Source organism: Hypanus sabinus, chromosome 2, assembly GCF_030144855.1.
Source record: "Hypanus sabinus isolate sHypSab1 chromosome 2, sHypSab1.hap1, whole genome shotgun sequence".
Classification (NCBI taxonomy): domain Eukaryota; kingdom Metazoa; phylum Chordata; class Chondrichthyes; order Myliobatiformes; family Dasyatidae; genus Hypanus; species Hypanus sabinus.
The window spans coordinates 12376043-12399031 of NC_082707.1; the positions used below are offsets into that span (position 1 = coordinate 12376043).

At 44.3% G+C, this 22989-nt stretch overlaps 2 protein-coding genes across 2 annotated transcripts in view; both read right to left on the reverse strand.

Moving 5' to 3' along the window:
* Positions 1-18377, reverse strand: part of LOC132403006 (extracellular calcium-sensing receptor-like) — a 73621-nt gene extending 55244 nt beyond the window's left edge. The window contains exons 1-3 of the mRNA XM_059986209.1: positions 18250-18377; positions 10595-10656; positions 3670-3805 (exon numbers count right to left, since the gene is read on the reverse strand). Coding sequence (XP_059842192.1) covers positions 3670-3805; positions 10595-10656; positions 18250-18377 — 326 coding nt within the window. The remainder of the gene's footprint in view (positions 1-3669; positions 3806-10594; positions 10657-18249) is intronic.
* Positions 18378-19299: 922 nt separating this feature from the next.
* On the reverse strand, positions 19300-22361 carry LOC132403013 (extracellular calcium-sensing receptor-like). The gene is made up of 3 exons (XM_059986220.1): positions 22308-22361; positions 20880-21003; positions 19300-20207 (listed from the first exon to the last, which is right to left on the reverse strand). The coding sequence occupies exons 1-3, from the start codon at positions 22359-22361 to the stop codon at positions 19300-19302; spliced, it is 1086 nt and encodes a 361-aa protein (XP_059842203.1).
* Positions 22362-22989: the final 628 nt, after the last annotated feature.

Below are 22989 nucleotides of genomic sequence, written 5' to 3' on the forward strand. Positions count from 1 at the left end.
ATGGGCTGAGTGCGGGTAGGTGTGACTAGGTGAGAGTAACCGTTCGGCATGGAATAGAAGGGCCGAGATTGCCTGTTTCTGTGCTCTAATTGTTATATGTTTATATGGTTAGATAGGTCCACGTAAAATATCTTCAATTAGGCACCTCACTTAATGTCCCTTTCATTTGCGTAGAGTGCCCAGTCCGGCACTGGGGTACCTAATCTACTACGATTCCCAGCGAAAGGGTAGCGTCAGACGATAATAATACTTAATGTTGTTGTGGTTTTCTTTCTTCTAATCTTTGAAATGGAGAAGATAAAAAATGGCTTCTAGTCCTTTCAAACAGTGTCTCTAGTCCCAGGATTTGTTTTTGATTGCAGAGGCAAATGAAGTGTTGAACAACAAACCGATCCGGTTATGAGAGCAGAAAATACATTTTCTGAACGTAAATTTAAACATATCACTTTCGTTAGATGTTCAGTTGAATGATCTAGCGAATGGGTAAGAGCAACTTCTACCACACTGAGCGATGAAGAATTCAGTCTTCAAATTGTAAACTCACACTTTGAACACAGAGAAATGTTGAATGAATGGAAGTAACGAATTAGATCCAAATGCATGGTGAATATTCCACCGAGGGTGACATCCCTATGCTTGGATAAATCAGGCAAATTCACTGTTGCTCGATGTTTGCAAGGGATTCCATGTGTTTCTGGGTGAAGCTACGAACAACAGCAAAAGCAGAAAATCAGACATTGTTTTGTTGCAGGGAATTGCAATGATTAGAGGGAAGAATATGGATTTAAGTTGTCTCAGTGAAGTCAAAGTAGTTTATAACCGCTTTAACTATTGTTATCTATTAAATCTGCGACGATGACATGGGACTCGTAGGATCAAATATTGATGGTAGGTACATCTGGCTAACAGCTGGGGAAATCCACATAGAATAAAAATGACATGTGTAGGACAATCTGTGCTCCCAGCAAACGTAAACACTTCCTAAAGAATTAAGAAGGAGCTTTGAAGGTAAGAGAGTTTCTTATAGTTAATAACTGAGAGCTCAATTATTATTGTGTTATTGTGCGGAGCACGCTAAATATCAATTTGCAAATACATTCAGTGGTGAGGAAAGAAAATGCAACGTTAACATTCATTTCAAGTGATCAAGAACAGAAGAGCAGGGATGTGATGCTGAGGATGTATAAGGTAGTGGTGAGACCTCACTTTGAATATGGTGAAATGTTTTCGGCTCGTCATCGAAGTAATGAGGAGCTGGCTTTAGAGTCGATTCAGAGGATGTTCATAAGAATGATTCCGGGAATTATTTTATGAGTAACGCTCTGGGTCTGCAAGCACTGGAACTCAGAAAGATTACGCAGAATCTCATTGAAAAGTTCACAATGTTGAAAGGCCCAGACATGGTAGATGTGGAAAGCTTATTTTCCATGAAGACCGAGTGTAGTACAACGGGCAGAGTCTCAGAATAGAGGAGCGGCCATTTAGAACGTAGGCCAGACTGTGATGAATTTGTGGAATGTATTATCACGGGTAGCTGAAGAGACCTGGTTTTACCATATATTTAAGGTAGAGCTTGACAGGATCCTAAGTAGACTTTGTGTCAAAGTTTACGTAAAGAAAGCCCACGGTGTGACTAAGGAGGGAAAACAAAATAGCACCAGCCATGACTGAATAACGTAATTGACTCGACGGGTCAAATGGCCTCATTGTGTTTCTTTGTCTAATGGTATAATGTTAAGCATTTCATCAATGGCATATTGAAGATAAACTTAAAAGCTATTTATTAAAATCAACCTCTGCACCCCATCAGATGCTCTGCCAGCATCTCCAGACTGCAGCTATACTGAATATAGAGAACACCATAACACGGTCTCATGACTGCAGCGTTCCTTCTAGTATTAACAAAAGAACCGAGCTATCGTTTAACTCAGGAAGGCGTGTGTGCACATGTTGCAGACTATATGAACAATGCTAACGATGAGAATGTAGAGCGCATCAGATTCATGGTGATGAAAATGAACAATATCCTATAACGATAATGCAACGATATAGATGCCACGGGCAAAGATATGAATAATTTGTTCCACTCTGATATTTATGCATTCCATCTAAATGTATTTATTTGTTACTTACTGGCAAATCCAGCGCTGACTCCGCCCTTCCAGTGCCTTCCAGCTGCAGCACGTAGCAAACGTGTACAATACGTATTTAACTCCAAACTAATGATGGGACAACGTCCTAGGACGATTTGACCTACTTGGTTAAACTTCTAACTATATGAGAAAATCGGAAGACGCTGGAAATAAAACTCACAGATTCCATAGGAAGGTCATATAAAGACCCCTCACAAAAGCGGTGGGCAGGAATGAACTCTGAACTTTGACGCTTGAGCTGTAACAGCTCGCGCTAACGTTACACTCCACAGCGGCAGCACACTGTTCTGACTCTGATCTCAAGGAAATTCAGGGAAAGGTGGACACAGACTATTCACATTATGGAAAGTGAATCGCATCTTCAGGGACACTTCCTAGATTTCGCTGCATTAACGAAGAAGCCAAAATCCAGACAATCTACCATTAGACTCCACAATACCCAGAGCATGCTCTTTTCCAGCTGCTGTCATCAGCTATAAGGTACGAGAGCCTCCGGACGCGCAACACAAGGTTGAAAAACAGTTACTTCCCCATGACCCAGGCCCTTGAACTAAAGGGGATAACTGCGCTCACGCCGATCCATTGAGATGTGCACACAAATAGCAATCACACTATAAGTACTCATTAGAATGTACAAAGTTTCAAAGTTTCTTCTTCAGATAGCCACAAAACAAACAAAAACCTGTTCAGGTTGGGGACAAAGCAGAAAACAGAATGGTAACATGATCATAAACCGCGAATACCCCATCGCCATGAAAAACATTACGAACATCGGCCCCCAAATCTAAGCAAGATCAACGAGCCCAGATCAACCTCCCTCCACACACAAAAAAACGAGAAAAAACAGACGAAAACGCAGACCGTAAAAACTAAAAGTACGGAAATAAAAATCCATAACTCGGAAACCTTGGAAAGATCCACTACATTTCGAAAAAGAGAGGCCCAGACATCTGCCCTCCAGCACCTGGGATAGGCCACAAAAGCTCCCTGGCAGCAGAGCAATCCACCAGCTATCAGCAGGCAGGCGGTCCGTGCTCGCCTTCCTCACATATCTTGATGTTTCTATCTCCCTCGACACTTTAATCAGCGAAAGGGAGATGAACATCGGCTCGGTCTCCATCCCTTCATCTTGTTATTTAATGTGTTCGATATTTATTGTCATTTGTTCCTACTTGCATTTGCATACACTGTTGCCTTCTGCACTCCAGTTAATCTTTGATGGATCCTGTTATTAAATTGAATAGACTTTGTTTCTTAAAGGTTTAAATTTATAATTACTTTTCGATAAATTTGCTGAGCAGGCCCACAATAAAATGTATCTCAGGGTTGTATATGGTAACATATATGTATCTATATACTACTAAAAATCTCATGCTTTGTTTGTCTGTTTGTGACCTCCGATTAGCGCAAACCGTGCATTACAACGGCACTATTTTTGGCTAAGTCGACTTAAAGTGCGTTATCTTACAGAATGCAGGCAAAGTTTAGGGCTATTTATTCCTATAAAGTTGCTCACTTGCCAAAATCAACAGCCCAGTTTTCACCCGAGAAACCGCGACACTGCACCACGACGCATGCGCACGGCCAGCCGTAGAAGTGACTCACGTTACTCAGAGCAGCGACACCAACCGGAGTCAAAGGGCAGGGCAGCTCTATTTCGAGCGGTCACACTCTGGTAATCACCATCAGCATGTGCAGTATTGGGACAGACCTAACTTCCACCCATTAATAAAAGATAATTAAATCTTATTGTAACTACGTACATCGAGACATCCATCAAACCCTTTGCTGCATCCAAAACACAGCGGTGCCTATATCACGCCCATTTAGGACAGCGTCAACCACATCATCAAGAATCATCAGCATCTGCAGGCTTTGGTGCTACTGCTTCGTATCTTCTATCCAGCATAAGTTAAACAAAATATGGTCGGCCTATTTATGCCACGTGGAAATAGAAGTGGGACATTATGTTCAAGATATGACGCCAAACGTCGTCGGGAAGCGGAAGTGAGAGGGAGAGAATAAGAGACGGATGAGACCAGGGCCACACGTGTCCAGGATCAGAGACAAACAACAAGCATTAGAAGAGATGTAGAGACGAGGGATAAAAGGGCTGCACGCCAGATTGTAAAAAAGGCACAGGAGGAGGAGAGAGGAAGAGACAAAGGAGCTGAGAGATGCACGACTCCAAGATCAGAGACGATGAATAAACAGCAGAGGACATGAAGAGACGGCGGATGAAAGGGCTGCTGGTCTCCAGAATAACAATAAGAGGAACAGAGGTGGCAGATCAACCAGAATGATCACCTCAAACGTGTCCTTCGTTAAACGAGCAGGATCTATATTTGCCTTGCTAAGCGTATTTCTTCTTTATTAAGCTGAGGTTTCCTTCTTCAATTTCCAAAACATAGCGATACCAACAGCATTCAGGAATATTTAATATTCATTCTGGTCACATCAGACTGCACTACCCTTCTCTCAAAGGCTGCCATAATGGGTCATCCCGTTGTCATATTTTGATTATAAAATTTAGTTTACTTGATCTTGCACAGACTTCAGACATTCTTACTTTACCATCCTTTCGGACAGAAGTTACAGCATCTTGAAAGCAGATACACCCCTATTACAGGACGTCTTCTTTTCCACTCTCATTGGACTGTTGAATGGTCGGCTGGTACTATATGTAGAATCAAGAGCTAACATGCCATAACCTGCCACCTTATATTATAGCTACGATGCACTGTCCTTATCTACACTTCTGCTGCTACATTGGACAGTTTCAATGAAATTACCTCTATGAAAGGAATTGTGAGGGGAGTTGTTCGATCCACCTCACAATGTAAAATGCAATCTCACCTTTAAAGTGATCCCTCCTTCTGAACAACTTATTTCCCCACCTAACCTTAGGTTATCCATATATTTGGAACATCACAGCTGCTACGTTTAAATGGAATACTAACACCGAAATACATTTCTCGTTTCTTTTGGGGTTCCCACTGAGAAATAACTTATTTGTCGCTGCCCTTACGTTTTTCGAATAAACAATACATGCACTAAAGTTCATTCTTAGAATCTGGTATTCCATATCTTCCAGAAACATAGAGCAAAAACTATAGAACAATACAAGCACTTCGGCGTACAATACTATGCCGAAAAAACATTTTAGAAATTATCTCGGGTTACACATAGCCCTCTATATTTTAAGCTCCATGTAGTTATTCAGGATTCTCTTATAAGACCCTATCGTATCTGCCTCCACCACCATCGCCGGCAACCCATTCCACGCATAGCCCTCTCTGCGAAAAAAAAAAATGCCCTGACATTTCCAATGTCCTTAAATCCAAGCACCTTTAAATTCTGTCCTTTCCTCATAGCCAGATCAAACCTGTGAAAATAGCTTCTGCACATCCACATGATCAATGCCTTTCATAATCGTATGTACCTCTAACAGGTCACCTGTCATCCGCCGCGTGAAAAAGGTCACGTTCACTCAGCATTCTCCCCAGTGCAGACAACATCCTCGTAAACCTCTTCTGCACCTTTTCTATAAGTTCCAAATCCTTCCTGCATTGAGTTGACCAGAACTGAGCACAGTATTCAAAGTCTGCTCTGATCAGGGTCCTATAGAGCCATGTTTAATGTAGAAATTATTGGTTGTCTTGACACATGTATCCCCTCTCTCTAATTTAATATCATTGTTAGTTACATCCAGAAAGCATTCAATACACCTGAAAAGACAGTAGAGGGCAGTGTTTCTCTGTGTTTGAGGAGGAAGGACAGAAATTCGGCGGCCAAGGAACTCATCGAAAGATAAAGTGGGTAGCAGGGAGAGTTCTCAACCCGTACTGCACAACCAGGAAATGTTACATGGATAAAAAAACGAAACATCAATTGATGGTGATCCCTGGCTGATGACGATGCAGCTGGCCTAAGAGTAGTTTTGTCGGTAAGGCAGGCAGCAATACAAATCAGGAAACATTTTCTTGTGTACATTATAGAAGGGAAACTGGATGGTTTAAAAGAAGATACGAGGTAGCTTCAGTTGTCAAGGTGAAGGAGAAACCTAAGGATATCTACAGAAATGTTAAATACGAAAGGATAGTAGGTGCCTTATTATCCTTGGTCCTCTAGACTTTCAGATGGTAAGCTTTGTGTGCAGCCAAGATAGGTGGATTGGATCTTAAACGTAATTTTACAGCTATATTTATTCAGGGTCTGACACACTCTATGTGTACGAGGTCGTGGACACTATACAGATTACACACAAGAGGATGCTGACTGTCTTGAGGCAAATTAGCGTGGATGAATTCTCAGGGACTGACAATGTGTTCCCTCGGACAATCTGAGAGGCTAGTATAAAAATTTCAGTGGTCTCGCAGACATATTAAAATGTGCTCAACCACGGGTTAGGTGCTGGAGGATTGGAAGATAGTAAATTGTATGATTTAAACCGGTAAATTGTTTAATACATTATTTAAATGCCTTAACCATAGATTCTGCTGCGGTGTCTTTGAGCCTGCAACAGAAGGTGAGCAATCACGCTTGTGATTATGAACGTTTCGTCTAATTAATGTATCATTCCGGTTGTATTTAACACACTTCTTTTCATTGTAATCGTGTCGACACTTGAATAAAAGCAAAGTAACGTTAACGCATCCCGCTAACACTTATCATTCTCTGGGAAACAAGTCTACATTTTCAATTGTCGCTGTTAAGGCGTAGTATTGATTTAGTATATCATTATTAGGTACAACCACAATTTTCTGCACTGACTTTCAATTTATGAGTTTTAGTTTGCAGTTATGTTGGTAGCTTATTTTTACTCTTTTGTTTCAAATTCTGCAACAGTCCTCAATAAAGTCAATGAAGCGTTCAGTCTCTCTCTCTCTCTCTCTCTCTCTCTCTCTCTCTCTCTCTCTCTCTCTCTCCTTCCGCACGAAGGCAGTACCTGGCAGTTGGATAGCCAGGGGCTGAATTGGAAAAATCAACATGGATTTGAGCGGAGTAAATCGTGTTTAACGAAGAATCTGTCATGACTGTTAGTGAGGGGATGTTGCCTATATGTACACGAGCAAGGACATTGTCAAGGTTCAGCATGGGAGATTGGCACCGAAGCTTCAGTGGCTTGGCATTTAAGATGAGTGTGTAAATTGCCTTGAGCATTGGACTTGTGGATGATGCCAGTAAGAAGTTGTAAATGCACTAGGGTTAGGATTGAATGCTTGCCTCTCTGACTTAAGGCTGCTGACTGGCGGTGTGCCTCAGTCATCGGTGCTGGGCCGTCGGTGCCTGCCATCTGTATCAGAGATGTGGATTTGGATCTGCATCAGCAAATATGAGGATGACGCAAGGAATGATACCGGAATACATAGTTAGAAAGTCTATCAAAGGGATCATCTGGATCTGAGCTAACGGAATACAATGGCTTGAATTTGGCAGGTGACGTTTAGTGACTACAATTGTGAGATGCACAAACGGAGGGACGACAGGGGCAGGTCTTATATCGTGAGCAGTCGGGCACTGAGGATAGTGGTAGAACGGTGATATGTGAACAAAATTATATGAATTAAGTGTAAAAGGTAAATATTTTCAGGAACAATGATGGAGAATGTTTTCAAAAAGAAGCTGGTGGGAGTGTGCAACGTTATCAGCTCAAGTGGTGGGTCTAGGTTCAACTTCAACAATTAAAGAAATTTGGATATGGTACATCGGAGTAGGGCAATGGAAGGCAATGCCCGCCAATGGTCTTGGTGTAAGTTAATAGGACTCAGCACGGAGCAGATAAGCTGAAGGGTCCGCTTATGGTCTGGGTAGCTCTTTGATGCTCTGACTCTATGATTATAAATCTGAAATTTTGATCATACTATCTATATGAATAGATTTTTGCAATATACATAAAATTTCTATTCAAGAGATTAATACACTAGAAGCACCTATTAAACAAGAGGAAATAGCTAAGGCGATATCCTGTATGCCACTAGTGAAAGCTCCGAGACAATATGGATATAAAATGGATTTTTTAAGACTTTTCCTGAAATGCTCAAGTCACATCTTTGTCAAACTTCACTGATTCTATATTCTATGAGAAGCTTCCGAAAACTTTTTATGGGGTATCAATGTCATTGATTCCTAAAAGAAGAAAAAAAATCGATCTCAATGTGCCTCCTATGGATCAATTTCCTGATTGAATATGGACTTTAAAATTCTCTGTAAGATTCATGCTAATTGGCTTGAGAATTTTTGTGTACTGTCATTTCAAATGATCAAACTGGATTTATTAAAAATTTGTATTCACGTTTTAATATCGGAAGACTGGTAAATATTATTTATTCTCCCTCAGTTAAATAAACTGAATGCATCGTTTCTCTCGATGCCGATAAAGCTTTTGATAGTGTCGAATGGCCTTATTTATTTCAGGTTTTGGAGAAATTTAATTTTGGTACGGGATTTATTTCCTAGATGAAACTGATCTATCAAAGTTCAAGATACAAGATTCAAAAAGTTTATTGGCATTCCAACCATACATCAGCTCTGCAGGGCAGATGAAACAGTGTTTCCCAGGGGCAAGTGCACTCATAACATAACAAACGAAGCAATAGATGGTCCCAGATGGTGGCGGTTTTAACTAACAATCAAAAATCTCCTTACTTTAGACTATATAGAGGAACCCGTCAGGGTGGTCCTCTTAGATCTTTATTATTTAATTTGGTTTTATAACCACTTGCCATCGCTCATAGGGATTCCAACTCTGTTCAGTGTATTAAGAGACGAAATAAAGTACATAAGATTTCGTTTACGCAGCTGTTTTATTAATTTACATTTTCGACCCTAGGAAATTTACTTCCTCTATGTTATCCATATTTACTGAATTAAGTAATTTCTCTGGATATAAGCCCAAATTTACATGGAAGTGAACTATATTTTATTAATAATTATTCTGATCACGGTGCTCAAATAGCTTTTAATATTGCTAAAATTGTTTTACCAATCTTAGTATTAAAATTACTAAAAAAAATAAAGATTTATATAAATAAAATTTTCTTCCTTTAATTGAATATACACAATAGATGCTTTCCAAATGGTCGCCTATGACGATGTTGTTCGCCTATGTCGAATGAATGCTATAAAAGTGTCATTTTTAACGAATCTTTTATATACGTTTCAAGCTGTTCCATCATTTACCCCGAAAACGTTACATGATTGAATAGAATCAATACTCTTATCATATAAATGGAATAAAAAGAGTTCTAGTGTGAGTAAATATTTACTGCAAAAACTTAAAACAAAAGATGGATGCTTGGCTTTAGCAAACTTTTGATTCTATTACAGGCTAACTAATATTCCTTAAATTACGTTGTTGGAATTAATGTATAGATAACCTGGACTGTCCTTCAGGTTTGGACTTGGAGGAGAATTCGGTAAAGGGGTTATCTATGGTTTCTTTACTGGGAGCGCCGCTTCATTTTAGTTTTCTAGGATTGGTAGACAAGATGTTAGTCCCATGATTAGACATGCATTAAAACGTTTGGTTTCAGTTTCGAAGAGTTTTTGACTTAATAACTTTGCTCTTTCTAGTAATATCCATCTTAACTATTTTTAAACTATCAATTTTAGATAAGGCCTTTTTAACAGGGGAATAAAAAAAACTTCTCTAGATTTGTTTTTAGAAGATTTCTTGATGTCCTTTTTTGCAACTAGTGGACAAATATTATTTATATAATTGTGCGACCCACTCGACCCACACAAAGTGGCACGCACCGGCATTGAGGCCGGCCCCAAAAAAGGGCGCCAGGCTTTCTTCACTAGCAAATGTAAAAGCCGGAGCGCGGGTCGGGACTGTGAATATGCGCCCCCTACTAAATTCTCGCCCGGGGAGGGCGGAAACTGGAAGGCTTCAAAGCGTGGCCGCGAAGTTTGAACGAATCTCTTTTGGAACTGCTACTCACCGACTGCGTGTCGTTATTTCAGCGCTGTGTGTAGCACACGACTACAATTGGTGACCCCGACGGCCCAAACGATATTTGGACCGGAGATGAACGACGCCGCATCTGTTCATGCAGTTTCATTAAAACTGCCAAGCTTCTGGACGTTGCGACCTCACCTATGGTTCCAGCAAGCAGAAGCCCAATTCCACATTCGGCAGATAACCGCGGATTCCACATGTTGCTACTACGTGGTGAGCTCCCTCGAGCAGGAGACAGCCGCCCAGGTGTTCATACAGTCGCCGCCGGATGACGGCAGATACACAGAATTCAAAGTCTTACTCATAAGGACTTTCGGACTCTCACGGCGCGAGCGAGCTGCCCGCTTACTGCACCTGGATGGTTTGGTAGACAGGCCGCCGTCGGCTTTAAAGAATGAAATGCTGGCCTTGGCTGGAGGACACAAACTCTGCTTCATGTTTGAGCAGGCTTTCCTGGAGCAGCTGCCCGAGGACATACGCCTGCTGCTGTCCGACGCGGGTTTCAGCGACGCCCGGAAGGTGGTGGCCCCGGCAGACGTGCTGTGGAAAGCGAAAAAGGAGAGGGGGGCGTCCGTCGCACAGATAATCAAGCCCTGCTCCCAGCAGCAGACCAGACCAGACCCGGTAGCAGAGCCCACTGACCCCAGAGGCAGGAGTGAGGAGACGAACAAACAATGGTGCTTCTACCACCAGCGGTGGGGCGCAGAAGCCCGCCACTGCTGCCTGCCCTGCAGGTTCCCGGGAAACGCCAGGGCCAGCCGCTGCAGATGGCTACGGCGGCTGGCCATCGGGACAGCCTCCTGTATGACTGGGACAAGCAGTCGGGACGCGGATTTTTGGTCGACACGGGAGCCGAGATCACTGTCTTACCTCCAACGAGTTACGAGACCCGCAGCAGAGAACCGGGTCCCATTCTGAGGGCCGCGAACGGCAGCACTGTAAGGACCTACGGCACCCGTACGGTGCGGCTACAGTTCGGCTCCAGCCGATTCACGTGGGACTTCACACTGGCCGCTGTAGCCCAGCCGCTGCTAGGGGCGGGTAGTTTGCAAGCTCCCAGCCTACTGGTCGACCAGCAAGTGAAGAGACTGGTCCACGCCGAGACCTTTCAAATGTTCTCCCTGGGTAAAGCCCAGTTGCTAGCCCCACACCTTGACTCCATCACGCTGTCCGAGAACGACTTCACCAGAGTCCTCGCGGATTTCCCATCGGTTCTGGCACTGCAGTTCACTGCAGCCATGCCCAGACACGGAGTACAGCACCACATCAGGACCCAGAGAACCCCCCCCCCCTCCACGTCCGTGCTCGAAGGCTTCCCCCGGACATGCTCCGACTGGCAAAGGAGGAGTTCAAGAGGATGGAGGAATTGGGGATCATACGGCAGTCCGACAGCCCATTGGGCTCCCACCTGCACATGGTGCCCAAAGCAACGGGGGCTGCAGACCATGCGGCGACTACCGCAGGCTGAACGAGGCTACGACACTGGACCGCTACCCTGTGCTGCACATTCAGTACATTACAGCAAACCTGGACGGCGCACGGATCTTTTCCAAGGTAGTCCTCTTCCGGGTATACTATCCAATCCCGATGCATCCGGACGACGTCCCGAAAACGGCACTCATCACCCCGTTCGGCATTTTCAAGTTCCTCCGCATGCCCTTCGGCCTACAGAACGCCGCACAGACGTTCCAGCGGTTAATGGACACGGTGGAATGCGACCTGGTCTTCGCTTTCATCTAATTGGATGACAGCCTCATAGCCAGCAGTAGTCGTTAGGAGAATGTCCCACCTCCGTTAATTCTACGCCCGACTGAGTGAATACGGCCTAGCAATCTACTCGGCCAAATGCCAGTTGGTGCTCGACACCATCGACTTCCTAGGCCACGGGATTACTAAAGACGGGGCAACCCCTCTGCCCGCCAAGGTAGACGCAGTCCGCCACTTCCCCCGACCCAACACAATCAAAGGCCGACAGGAATTCGTGGGTATGGTGTATTTCTACAACCGCTTCTTTCCCTCAGCAGCCCGAATCATTCATCCCCTGTTTACCCTGATTTTGGGTAAAGACAAGGACATTGCCCTGCACGAAGAGTCCGCAGCCGCGTTCATTAAAACCAAAGAAGCCTTGGCAAACGCCAGACGTCCCTACCGCCCTCACAGAGGACGCACCTAACACGGCAGTCGGTGGAGTGCTGGAAAAACTCATCGAGCGTCGCCGGCAACCACTGGCATTATTCAGCAAACACCTACGACCACCCGAGCTCAAACACAGTGCTTTCGACCAAGAACTGTTGGCGCCAAACCTGGCAATCCGGCATTTCAAGTACTTCTTAGAAGGTAGGCCCTTCACCGCGTACACGGACCATAAACCGCTTACCTTGGCGTTCACGAAACCGTCCGACCCCTGGTCGTCCGCCAGCAGTGACATCTGTCCTACGTCTCCGAATACACGACGGATATCCGGCGTGTTTCTGGAAAGGACAATGTCGTGGCTGACGCTCCCTCCAGACCCTGATCCAGATCCAAGCCCTGCCCAAGGGGTACACTATGAAGCGCTGGCGGAGGCGCAGCAGGCAGACCAGGGGATCCCTAGTTACAGAACTGCAGACTCCGGTTTGCAGCTCCAAGACTTCCCCGTAGGCCCAGGTGCGAGGACCCTACCGTGTAACGTATCCACCGGCCAACAGCTCACCGTCGTCCCGGCAGCCTGGCGGCGGCGCGTTTTCGTCTCCATTCAGAGCTTCGCGTACTCCTCCATCAGGTCAACCGTTCTGATGGTAGCCGACAGGATTGTTTGGCACGGACTCCGGAAGCAGGTCAGTGTATGGGCCAAAACGTGCATGCACTGCCAAACAGCCAAGGTGCAGCGGCAAACCAAAGCCCTGCCGCAGCATTTCCACCCCACCTGCCGGCGTTTCGAACACATTCATGTGGATAACGTGGGCCCCTTGCCAGTGTCGCGAGGAGCGCGGCACCTCCTGACGATCGTAGACCGGTTCACAAGATGGCCAGAGGTAGACTCGCTCACCGACCCCACCTATGAATCCTGCTCCCGAGCACTGATTGCAACCTGGATATCTTGCTTTGGTGTACCGGCCCACATTACCTCCGACAGAGGAGCCCAGTTCACCTCCAGCCTGTGGTTAGCTATGGCCAGCCTTTTGGGGACACAGCTGCACCACACAACTGCCTACCACCCACAGTCCAACGGACTAGTGGAGCTTTTCCACTGTCACCTGAAGTTGGCTCTCATGGCCCGCCTCAAAGGGCCTATCTGGGTGGTCGAGCTTCCCTGGGTCCTGCTCGGCACCCGCACGGCGCCCAAAGAGGATCTGCACATCTCGTCGGCCGAGTTGGTGTACGGCGCACCCCTGGATGTCCCAAGAAAGGTCATACCAGCCCCAAGGGGGCAAGAGGAAGAACCCGCAGCAGTCCTGGGCAGACTACGTGAGAGGCTCGGTAACCTGGCCCCCGTACCGACTTCACGGCACGGACAGACCACGACCTGCGTACCCAAAGACCAGCAAACTGTAAGTTTGATTTTCTACGACTGGGCGGGCACCGGACACCGCTACAACTGCCCTAGGAGGGGCCGGTTACGGTGATCAGAAAAAACGGGTCCACATTCGTGCTGGACATTGGGGGGAGAGAGAAGGTTTTTCACAGTGGACCGCCTCAAACCGGCCCATGTGGACTTGGTGTAGCCGGTCGAGATTCAGGTACGGCGACGCAGAGGCAGACCTCCAAAGCAGAGACCGACCCAGACTGAGGACATTGGGGGGAGTATCGCTGGTTCTGGGTGGGGGCGGTGTTATGTGGCGACCCACTTCCCTGCGCACTCGAACTGGCTCACAAAGTGGCGCACGCCGGCATTGAGGCCGGCCCCAAAAAGGGCGCTGGGCTTTCTTCATCAACAAGGGAAAAAGCCGGGGCGTGGGACGGGACTGTGAATATGCGCCCCCTACAGGAAGGCTTTAAAGCCAGGCCGCGAAGTTTGAATGAATCTCTTTTTCAACTGCAACTCACCGACTGCGTGTCGTTATTTCAGCACTATGTGTAGCACACCGCTACATAATGCACATTTTTTTTTAGATATCTACAAGTCAGGAACTTTTCACGCGATTTTTTAACTGAATTATCCATTTGTTTTTTTACCAAATATGATAGATGTTATCTTTCAGCTTAATTCATTTCAAAGGGATTGATAGCCATTATAAATAAACGGCTATTGAACTTACGAATGATGTGTAATGATAAGGTTAAACGTGCTTGGAAATTGGACCTTCAAGAGTCACTTATATAAGACCAATGGAATAAAATTTGCCCTTTAATTAACAATTCATCTGTCTCCGCCCGTCGCTCCTTGATTCATTTCAAGGTATTGCATATGTCAAAAGATAAATTAGCACATATTTTTTCTAATATAAATCCTAACTGTGAAAGATGCAATACAGTACTGAGATGGCTACCTTAACTCATATTTTTTGGTCTTTATAAAGTTGAATAATTTCTGTAGAGATGTTTTTAAAACGTTATTAAAAGTCATAGTTTGGACCTACAAACTAATCCATTTACATCAATCTTTGGGATTATTATTGTCAGGAGCGGACATGGAATGGATCCAAATGCAGGACGCCGGCACTGAAGTACTAGGGGTAGGACAGGATTGGGATGCCATGGCATGCAATGGGGTAATGCAGGCGGGGCTGGATCCCGGAGGTCAGGCAAGCAGAGCAGGATCCCAGTGTTCAGGCGAGGCAGGATGATCCCAGAGTTCAGGCGAGGCAGGCGGAGCAGGCAGGCAGAGCAGGATTCCAGTGTTCAGGCGAGACAGGATGATCCCAGAGTTCAGGCGAGGCAGGAGGATCCCAGAGTTCAGGCAAGGCAGGAGGATCCCAGATTTCAGGTAAGGCCGGAGGATCCCAGAGTTCAGGCATGCAGAATAGCCCCCTAGGGCGGGCGCAAAACTCCTGGGCAGCGCCGCCTCCCAGGCAGGAACATGGAGGCCCGGGCAAGAAGCGGAACCCTGGGCAGGTGCGCGCACAACCCGTCGGAATGAGGGGAGGAAAGGGTAGGAGTCCTCATGGCCGGCCGCATCCTGGGCAGAACCGCCTCCCAGGTGGCGACACAGAGGCCTGGTCAAGGGGCGGACACCTGGACATGTGCGGGGCACAACCCATCCGAGGTGAGGGGTAGGAAGGGAAAGGAGTGCTTCCGCCTGGCAGCGGCTGACGGTCTGGCCTGCCCGAAGGAGCCGAGGGGCAGGAAGGGGCAGAACCACCCGTAGGGTAACGGCAACGGCCTAGCTTACCCCACTGAGGCAAGGGACACGAAGAACAAAACCACCCGAGAGGTACTGGCGACGAGCTGGCTTACCTGACGGAGTCAAGGGACAGGAAGGGACAGAACAATGCGAGGTGTAACGGCGAAGGCCTGGCTTACCGGACGGGGGCGAGAGAACAGAAGGGAGCTGGGTCCAGAGTGAGCAACAGGACTACCGGGATACACTGCTAAATTGGGAAAGGCAACCGACAACGTGACAGCGCGGGCAAGGCAAATAAGGTGGAACAGCAGGACCAGCGTACACGAGAGAAGCAGGGGAACAAGACCGACCGGACAAAACAGATACAGAGCAGGCCGGCAACCAGACAGAACCGGATCCGGAGCGGGCGAAACAGGTACAGAGCAGGATTCAGAGTCGGCGGACCAGGTACGGAGCAGGATTCAGAGACGGCGGACCAGGTACAGAGCGGGTTAAACCGGCTTCGGAGAAGAACGACCCCCCAACTAGGCTCAATGCCCGAACCCCTTATAAACTGCTGTCCCCTAATAGGCGACAGGTGTACCTCCTTAAGCCAAGATGATCCAATGGCTCCGGGTGACAGGAGGGCTGGCTACAAGGCCCAGAGTCCGAAGTCCGCGGACCGGAGCAAGAAGCGGAAGGCGGGCTCCGGACCAGACCCTAACAGTTATAACAGAAGCAGGAAAAGCTTTTGCTTCCGCTCAACGCATGGTAGCTTTCTCAACTTAATTTACTGGGAGTCCTGTTCTATTGTACTGGAAAGAGCCCAATCCACCCACTGTTAGTTTTTTTTTTTCATCGTGGCTCTCCTCCGTTATGTAGTGCTTAAGTTTGGTGAAATTTAGGAGTCGAACGTTTGATACATCTTTTAAATTTGAGTAAACTTGGCGAACTTTTCTTCAATATTTTCATATGATCTAATTCATTTCAATTTTTTCTGTTATTTTTTCTTGTCTTCGCGAAGTTTTAGATTTGACCAGAAGGTGTTTATTTTCCTTTTTTTTATCGTATCCTCAAAATGGACTGGCCAGTCCCTCTCCCCTCAATTTTTTTGTTCTAAGTGTTTTTTTTTCTCTCAATAACAGAATTCTTGAGTCTTTTTTTTCTGTGAACTGTTGACGGGACGTGGTTCTTTTTTTTCTTTATATTAGCATAATACTATATATGATGTTGACAATGAATATTCCTTTCTTTGTTTGAACTATTATTGAAATATGTACTTGAGTTAACCTCTCCTTTGATTTGTATTTATCCTTAGTCTTTTACATCTACAAAGATTATTGAAAAATAAGAGACTCTATGGTTAAAGAGTAAGTAAATCTACCAGGTACAGTGAAAGCGGAAGAATTCTTACAGTGCATCCTCTGCAGAGGCAAATATGATTAACTGGAGGACAAGTATTGAAGGTGAGAGAGGGAAACTTTAAGAAGATGAGGGTTACTTCTTTTACTGCAAATATGGTTGCTTCCGATGAGCTTCCTGAGTTAGTGGAACAAGCAAATTCAACGTAGGTACTGAAGAGTTTTTTTTTGATATGCTGATTAATATTGACGATGGTGGTTGTTCCGCAGCTAGAAGGTACTTGGTTTGAATTTAATGTTTTAATCATATGAGATATCATGGGAGAAAGGGCTCTCTGCTGTCTAGTAAATGGCGGTGCCTGTAGAAGGTAGCATTCATCAGTAAGGATCGTCGCAGTTCAGGGTGTGTGTCTACTTCGATGTCAGAAAGAAATATGATCATTATAAGGGTTGAATTTAACAATTTGAATAAATAGTTGTGCAAAGTTAATCTAGATGAAAGGTTTATATAATGTTTTATGAGTTTTTCTTACAGAGGAATGTCCTGGAGTCAATCAAGATCAGGCTTGAAGGTGCAATGACGTATCAGGAGTCAACTAAATAGTTTAGTCTGAAGGGAGGCTATTGTAACATTCGTCAAACTAGAGTTATATTTTATATCCAAGTCGAGCGAATATGGAATGGTGCAAACAAAGAATATTACGGTGTCAATACATAATTGGAAACGCAGATCAAACTTCCACAGGATTCCTCAAAAAAATCCCAGCAATTTGGAGGACATTTAGCATGTAAACAGTGAGAGAAAGTAAAGGGATCTATCGAGTTACCACCCTGATACACTATTGTTCAAAATTGCTTAAAATTTCTAATATGGCTGAAGATACCCTGATGCAGGGTTTTCTATACGAAAGGCTCCTTTCTTTTAAAATTCAGAGGTGCATTTAAATTTCACCTATGATTGTTAATCAGATTCTTCATTTTTTTTGTCATGTCCGTGTTTGGACAGGAAAGTAGAAATAATATATGTCCAATTGGACATAAGCTAAAAACAGTCAGGGAGACTTTCTTTGGTGGGTATCCTATTTGATATGGACAATGTGGGCACCATGGTCCATTTTCAATCCGTATAATTCTAAATCATTACATTTCCTCAGCTAAGTCATTTCTACAGATTGAGAACTTAATATTTGAAAGTACTAGTTCTCGGTGTAACTCATTAGTATCCGTGTGCTAACTGAAGTCAGACTAACATGCTCCAAAATCTTCGTCTAAGCCAGCATTCCCAGCGGTTCTATTCTAGTCAACGAAATTCTTGGGTAATAATGTGTTCTCTCCGTGACATTGATTTTCGCAGAACGACAAAGGGGATTTTCCAATGAACAACTAACTGTACCACGATTGGTAACAGCCAATGTAAAAAAAAAAAATAATATCTCTTGTAAAACACAGGACCTTAGAGGAGTCTGCTTTCATTTTAAAAATACATATATATTTTTTGCAATATCATCACCCTTCTTCTACAGTTCTCACCCGGTTTCATCCACAAAGGTCCGTAAATATTCCCTCTTTTTTGTCTTAAATACCACCAGTCTCGATGCAATGATGATGATGATTCCATTCGTCGAAACATCTTCTTTATACGTCGTACAGATCTTCATCATCTAAAAGGTATCTGTCTATAAACTGACTTTAATTTGAACAAATTAATAAGGTTTCCGTTTTACTTATCACATTACAACTTTAGATTCTTCATAAATACACTTTGTCTCAGCACAACCATTTTATCTTATTTTTGTATCTTTATATAACACACTTTCTGATATATTCCAGCATTTTCCCAATTGTTCTCTTCGAACCTCCAGATTTATTGGGCTCGTGTGTTTACTTTCTCCTTTGCAGTCACTTTTGTCACTATAGGAGTCTATAGGAATACATATAATTGTGGATGTCGGAAAGTAAATTATTCACTGACTTTGAAGACATCTCTTTCGAAACTCTGGCATTGAGGCTACCAGGTTCTTTGGAATACGTCAACCATTGCAGCATAACCAGTTCCGTACTAGGTGTTGATTGTGATATTCTTGAAACACTGGTTCAAACTGAGCACTTTCAAAAATCCCCTCAAATATATTTGATCACAGCTGCGTTAGATATATTTTTGTTGTTATCGTCTAACGTCGGTAACAAATAAAGAACTATCCAATGACCATGTAAATTGAGTTGAACAACACAATAGAAACATATGCTGTTTTATTTTATTTTAAATTCCAGACTGATAAGATGACACATATTTTGTGTAAATTTAAGAGGAGAAGATTTGACATCGCAAGTTTAACAGTGCATTAACCATAAATGTACTGTAAATTGGACGTCAGATTACCTGTGGATCACATTATAGAGTTAAACAGCATATGCCAGTTTGGTCTAATCTGAACCATTTAGAGCATACTGTAAACGATCTATTTGAATTTCTGCATTCCCACGAAATTAATCTGCGGTTAGGTTCAAAAGATTAAAATCGGCATCTACTGATCTCTGATTACACATTGTTGCTACAATTATACAAAGAACTGCTGCTAGTTAAGGTAAAGTTCCTTTCGCCATCATTTGCTTCTTAGTATTAAACTCCGGTTTCAGTAAGATAATGTAACATTTCGGTGCAAAAATACAGACGAGCAGACCGAAGCTCGATGCCCAAATAGCGAACACTTCTACAGCTACAGTGTACTTTCCTGGAGAACTCAGATAAGCAGGAATAAAAGTTATCCAAACAGCGCAGAAGATGAGCATGCTGAAGGTGATGTACTTGGCGTCGTTAAAACTGTCCGGGAGTTTCCGGGCAAGGAATGCAAGCACTAAACACACAACAGACAACAGAGCAATATAGGCTGACACTAAGTAAAAGGCTGACAATGAACCTACGTTACATTCCAAAATAATTTTGTCCCTGTAATGACTCATATTTTTCAGGGCGTAGGGAGGTGACACACTAAGCCAGCCAACGCAAACTAGTCCTTGAAAAAAGGTAAGGATGAAGACGCCCAAGCGTTGCTGCACCGTTCCGAACCAGTTCATCGCGCTACTTTTGGGTAGAGTTGCTTTAAAGGCAACTACGACAAGAATGGTTTTACCCAAGATGCAGGAAATGCAGAGTACGAACAGAACCCCGAAAGCCGTGCGGCGCAACATGCATGACCAGTCAGACGGTTCTCCTATGAAGGCGAGCAGGCAAATAAAACAAAGCAGAAGGCCGAAAAGAAGCAAGAAGCTGAGCTCTGAGTTGTTCGCTTTGACCATTGGTGTTTCTCGATGCCGGTAGAAAATCGCAGCGGTGGCCACTGTAAAACACACACCTACTAGAGCAAGCAACACTGATACCCATCCCAGAACGTCTTGAAATGAAAGGAACTCAACTTTCTTGAGAACACATTGGGTGTTTGCCTCATTGGACCAATATTCTGAAGGACACTTGATGCAATCCGAGGTATCTGGAAAAGTAATCGTTTCACAGATAAGTGAAAATCTGCACATGCTGCGAATACAAACAACACACACAAAATGCTGTCGGAACTCAGCAGGCCAGACAGCATTCAATGGGAAAAAGCGGAATCGACCTTTCCAGCTGAAATATTCCCGCAGGACTGGAGAGGGGGAAAAAACTGAGAAGTATATTTGAAAACTGGGGGAGAGAGAGAGAGAGATACGAGGCTATAGGTGAAACTTGCAGGGGAAGGAATGAAACAATACGCTCGGTATTTGGTAAAAGAGACAGCTGTCCATGGACGAAAGAAAAAAAAAGGAGGGTAGAGTTTTTGAGGGGTACCGAGGGGACGATGGGCGGTCAAGGAGGTAACATTAGAGTGAAAAAAAGCGATGGGAATTTGTGAAGGTGGGTTGAAAAGTATTTGCCAACAAGTTGGAGGCTACCCAAAACGAATATAAATTGTTGTTCCTCCACCCTAAGTGTGGCGTTATCACGACTGTGAATTAGGTCATGGATGGACTTATGATACTGGGAATGGGAAGTTGTATTGAAATGGATGGCTACACGGAGATCTTCCTTGCTCTAGTTGATGGAGCACAGAGGGTACGTATTAGATAATCATTTAATACACAGAACTGCCGCATTGAGAAAATTGGCTGTGGATCTCAGCACTTACCAGTGGCGTTGTTAATCTCACCATCGGCGCATTCTGCACAGTCAAAACAACATATTGGCTGCCCCTTCTTGCTTACTTTTCTTGTTCCAGGAAGACGGGGCTCTGAACAAATTGCTCGTGGGATCTGAGATTAAGGGAAAGTCCGTATAGTTTCCATTAGATGAGTAAAAACATCCATAAAGAATGCTGAATAGTTGGCAAAGAAAAACAAAACTTTTGAAAGGGAGCAAGAAAAGTTTGAAAATGTTAAATTCAGATGAACGTTGGCAGAATGTATAACTGCACATTATATGCTACAGGACCTTGAAAACTGAGGGTATGGCGTACAGCGGACTTCAACGTTTGAGCGTTAATGAAGACATTAATGACATTAATGAAGAGGATGTGTTCAATTCTGGTCATTTCACTACGGGAAGAATCCATATACTCTAGAGGGAATTCAACGGAGATTTACAGTGATGTTCTGTGGATTGGAGAGCATCCCTCATGATAAAAGGTTCAGTAAACTTGGTGTTTTGCACTGGAGTGGCGGAGGATGACAGGTGACCCGATAGAGGTGTATAAGATGATGAAGGGCATTGATGGTGTGGATAGCCAGAGGCTGTAATCCCAGGGCAGAAATAGCAAACGCATACTTTCAAGGTACTTGGAAGTAGACACAAAGGGGATGTCAGAGGTAAGTCTTTAACACAAAGAGTGGTTGGTGCGTGGAATGCACTGAGAGCGATTGCAACAAAGGCAGATACAGTACGATCTTTCAAAAGACTCATAGGTGGAATGTAGCTAGAGCTTTGTAAAATAGAAGTCTAGGTGTGATGTAATTTCTAAGCTGCTTCGAAGTAGGTTACGTGGTTGGAACAATGTTGTGGACCGAAAGGAACCTAATGTGCTGTGGATTTCCCTGTTCTATGTTCTAATAATATATAGAAACCTATAGCACAATACAGAGTTTTCGACCCACAAAGCTGTGCCGATCATGTTCTTAACTGAGAAATTACCTAAGGTTACACATAAACATCTATTGTTTTCGGAGATCCATGTACTTATCTAAAAGGCTCTTAAAAGACCCTATCGTATCTGCTTCTACCACTGTCGCCGGCAGCCCATTCCACGCGCTCACCACTGTCTGCGAAAAAACAGCTTACCCCTGATATCTCCTCTGTACTTACATCCACGCATCTTAAAACTCTGCCGAATCGTGCTAGCCATTTCAGCCCCGGGAAAATGCCTCTGACGATCCGCAGGATTAATGCGCCTCAACATCTTATAACTCTCTATCAGAGCACATCTATTCCTCCGTCGCTGCGAGGCAAAATATCCGAGTTCCCTCAACCTATTCTCATCCAGGCAACATTCTCATGAACGGCCTCTGCACCTTTTCTACGGTGTCCATATCCTTCCGATTGTGAGGATCCCATGCCTCCTTACTTTCTCAATAAGCGTTGCTTGGTGTACCTTGTCAAATGCCTTGCTGAAATCCATACATCTAGTGCTCTTCAATCGTCAATGTGTTCAGTTACAACCTCAATCAAACTCTTAAGGTACGACCTGTGTTCCAGAAACCCATGCTGACCATTTTTCATCATATTATCCGTCTCGAAATTTTTATAAATCTTGACTCTCAGGATCTTCTCCATCAAATTACCAACCACTGAAGTAAAACTCACAGATCTATAATTTGCTGGGTTATCCCTACTGCCTTCCTTGAATAATGGAAAATATCTGTAACCCTCCAATCCTCTGGAACCTCTCTCGTCCCAATTGTTGATGCAAAAAGCATCGGCAAAAGCTCAGCCATCTCCTCCCTCACTTCCCACAGTAGTCGTGGGTACATTTCCTCCAGCCCTGGTGACTTATCCAAAATTATGGCTTTCAAAATCTCCTGCACATCCGCTTTCTTAATATCTCATTAAGAACCTCTGCTACGTGTTTCCCGGGTTTCATACACACTTTTTTTCCCCATTGTCCACCATGATTGGTCCAATTCTCTCAGGTCTTATTGACTTGCTCTCAAAATTCTTGTAGAATGCCTTGGTGTTTTCCTTAATCCTGTCCACCAAGGCCTTCTCATGGCCTCTTCTGGCTCTACTACTTATTTCTTCAGCTCCTT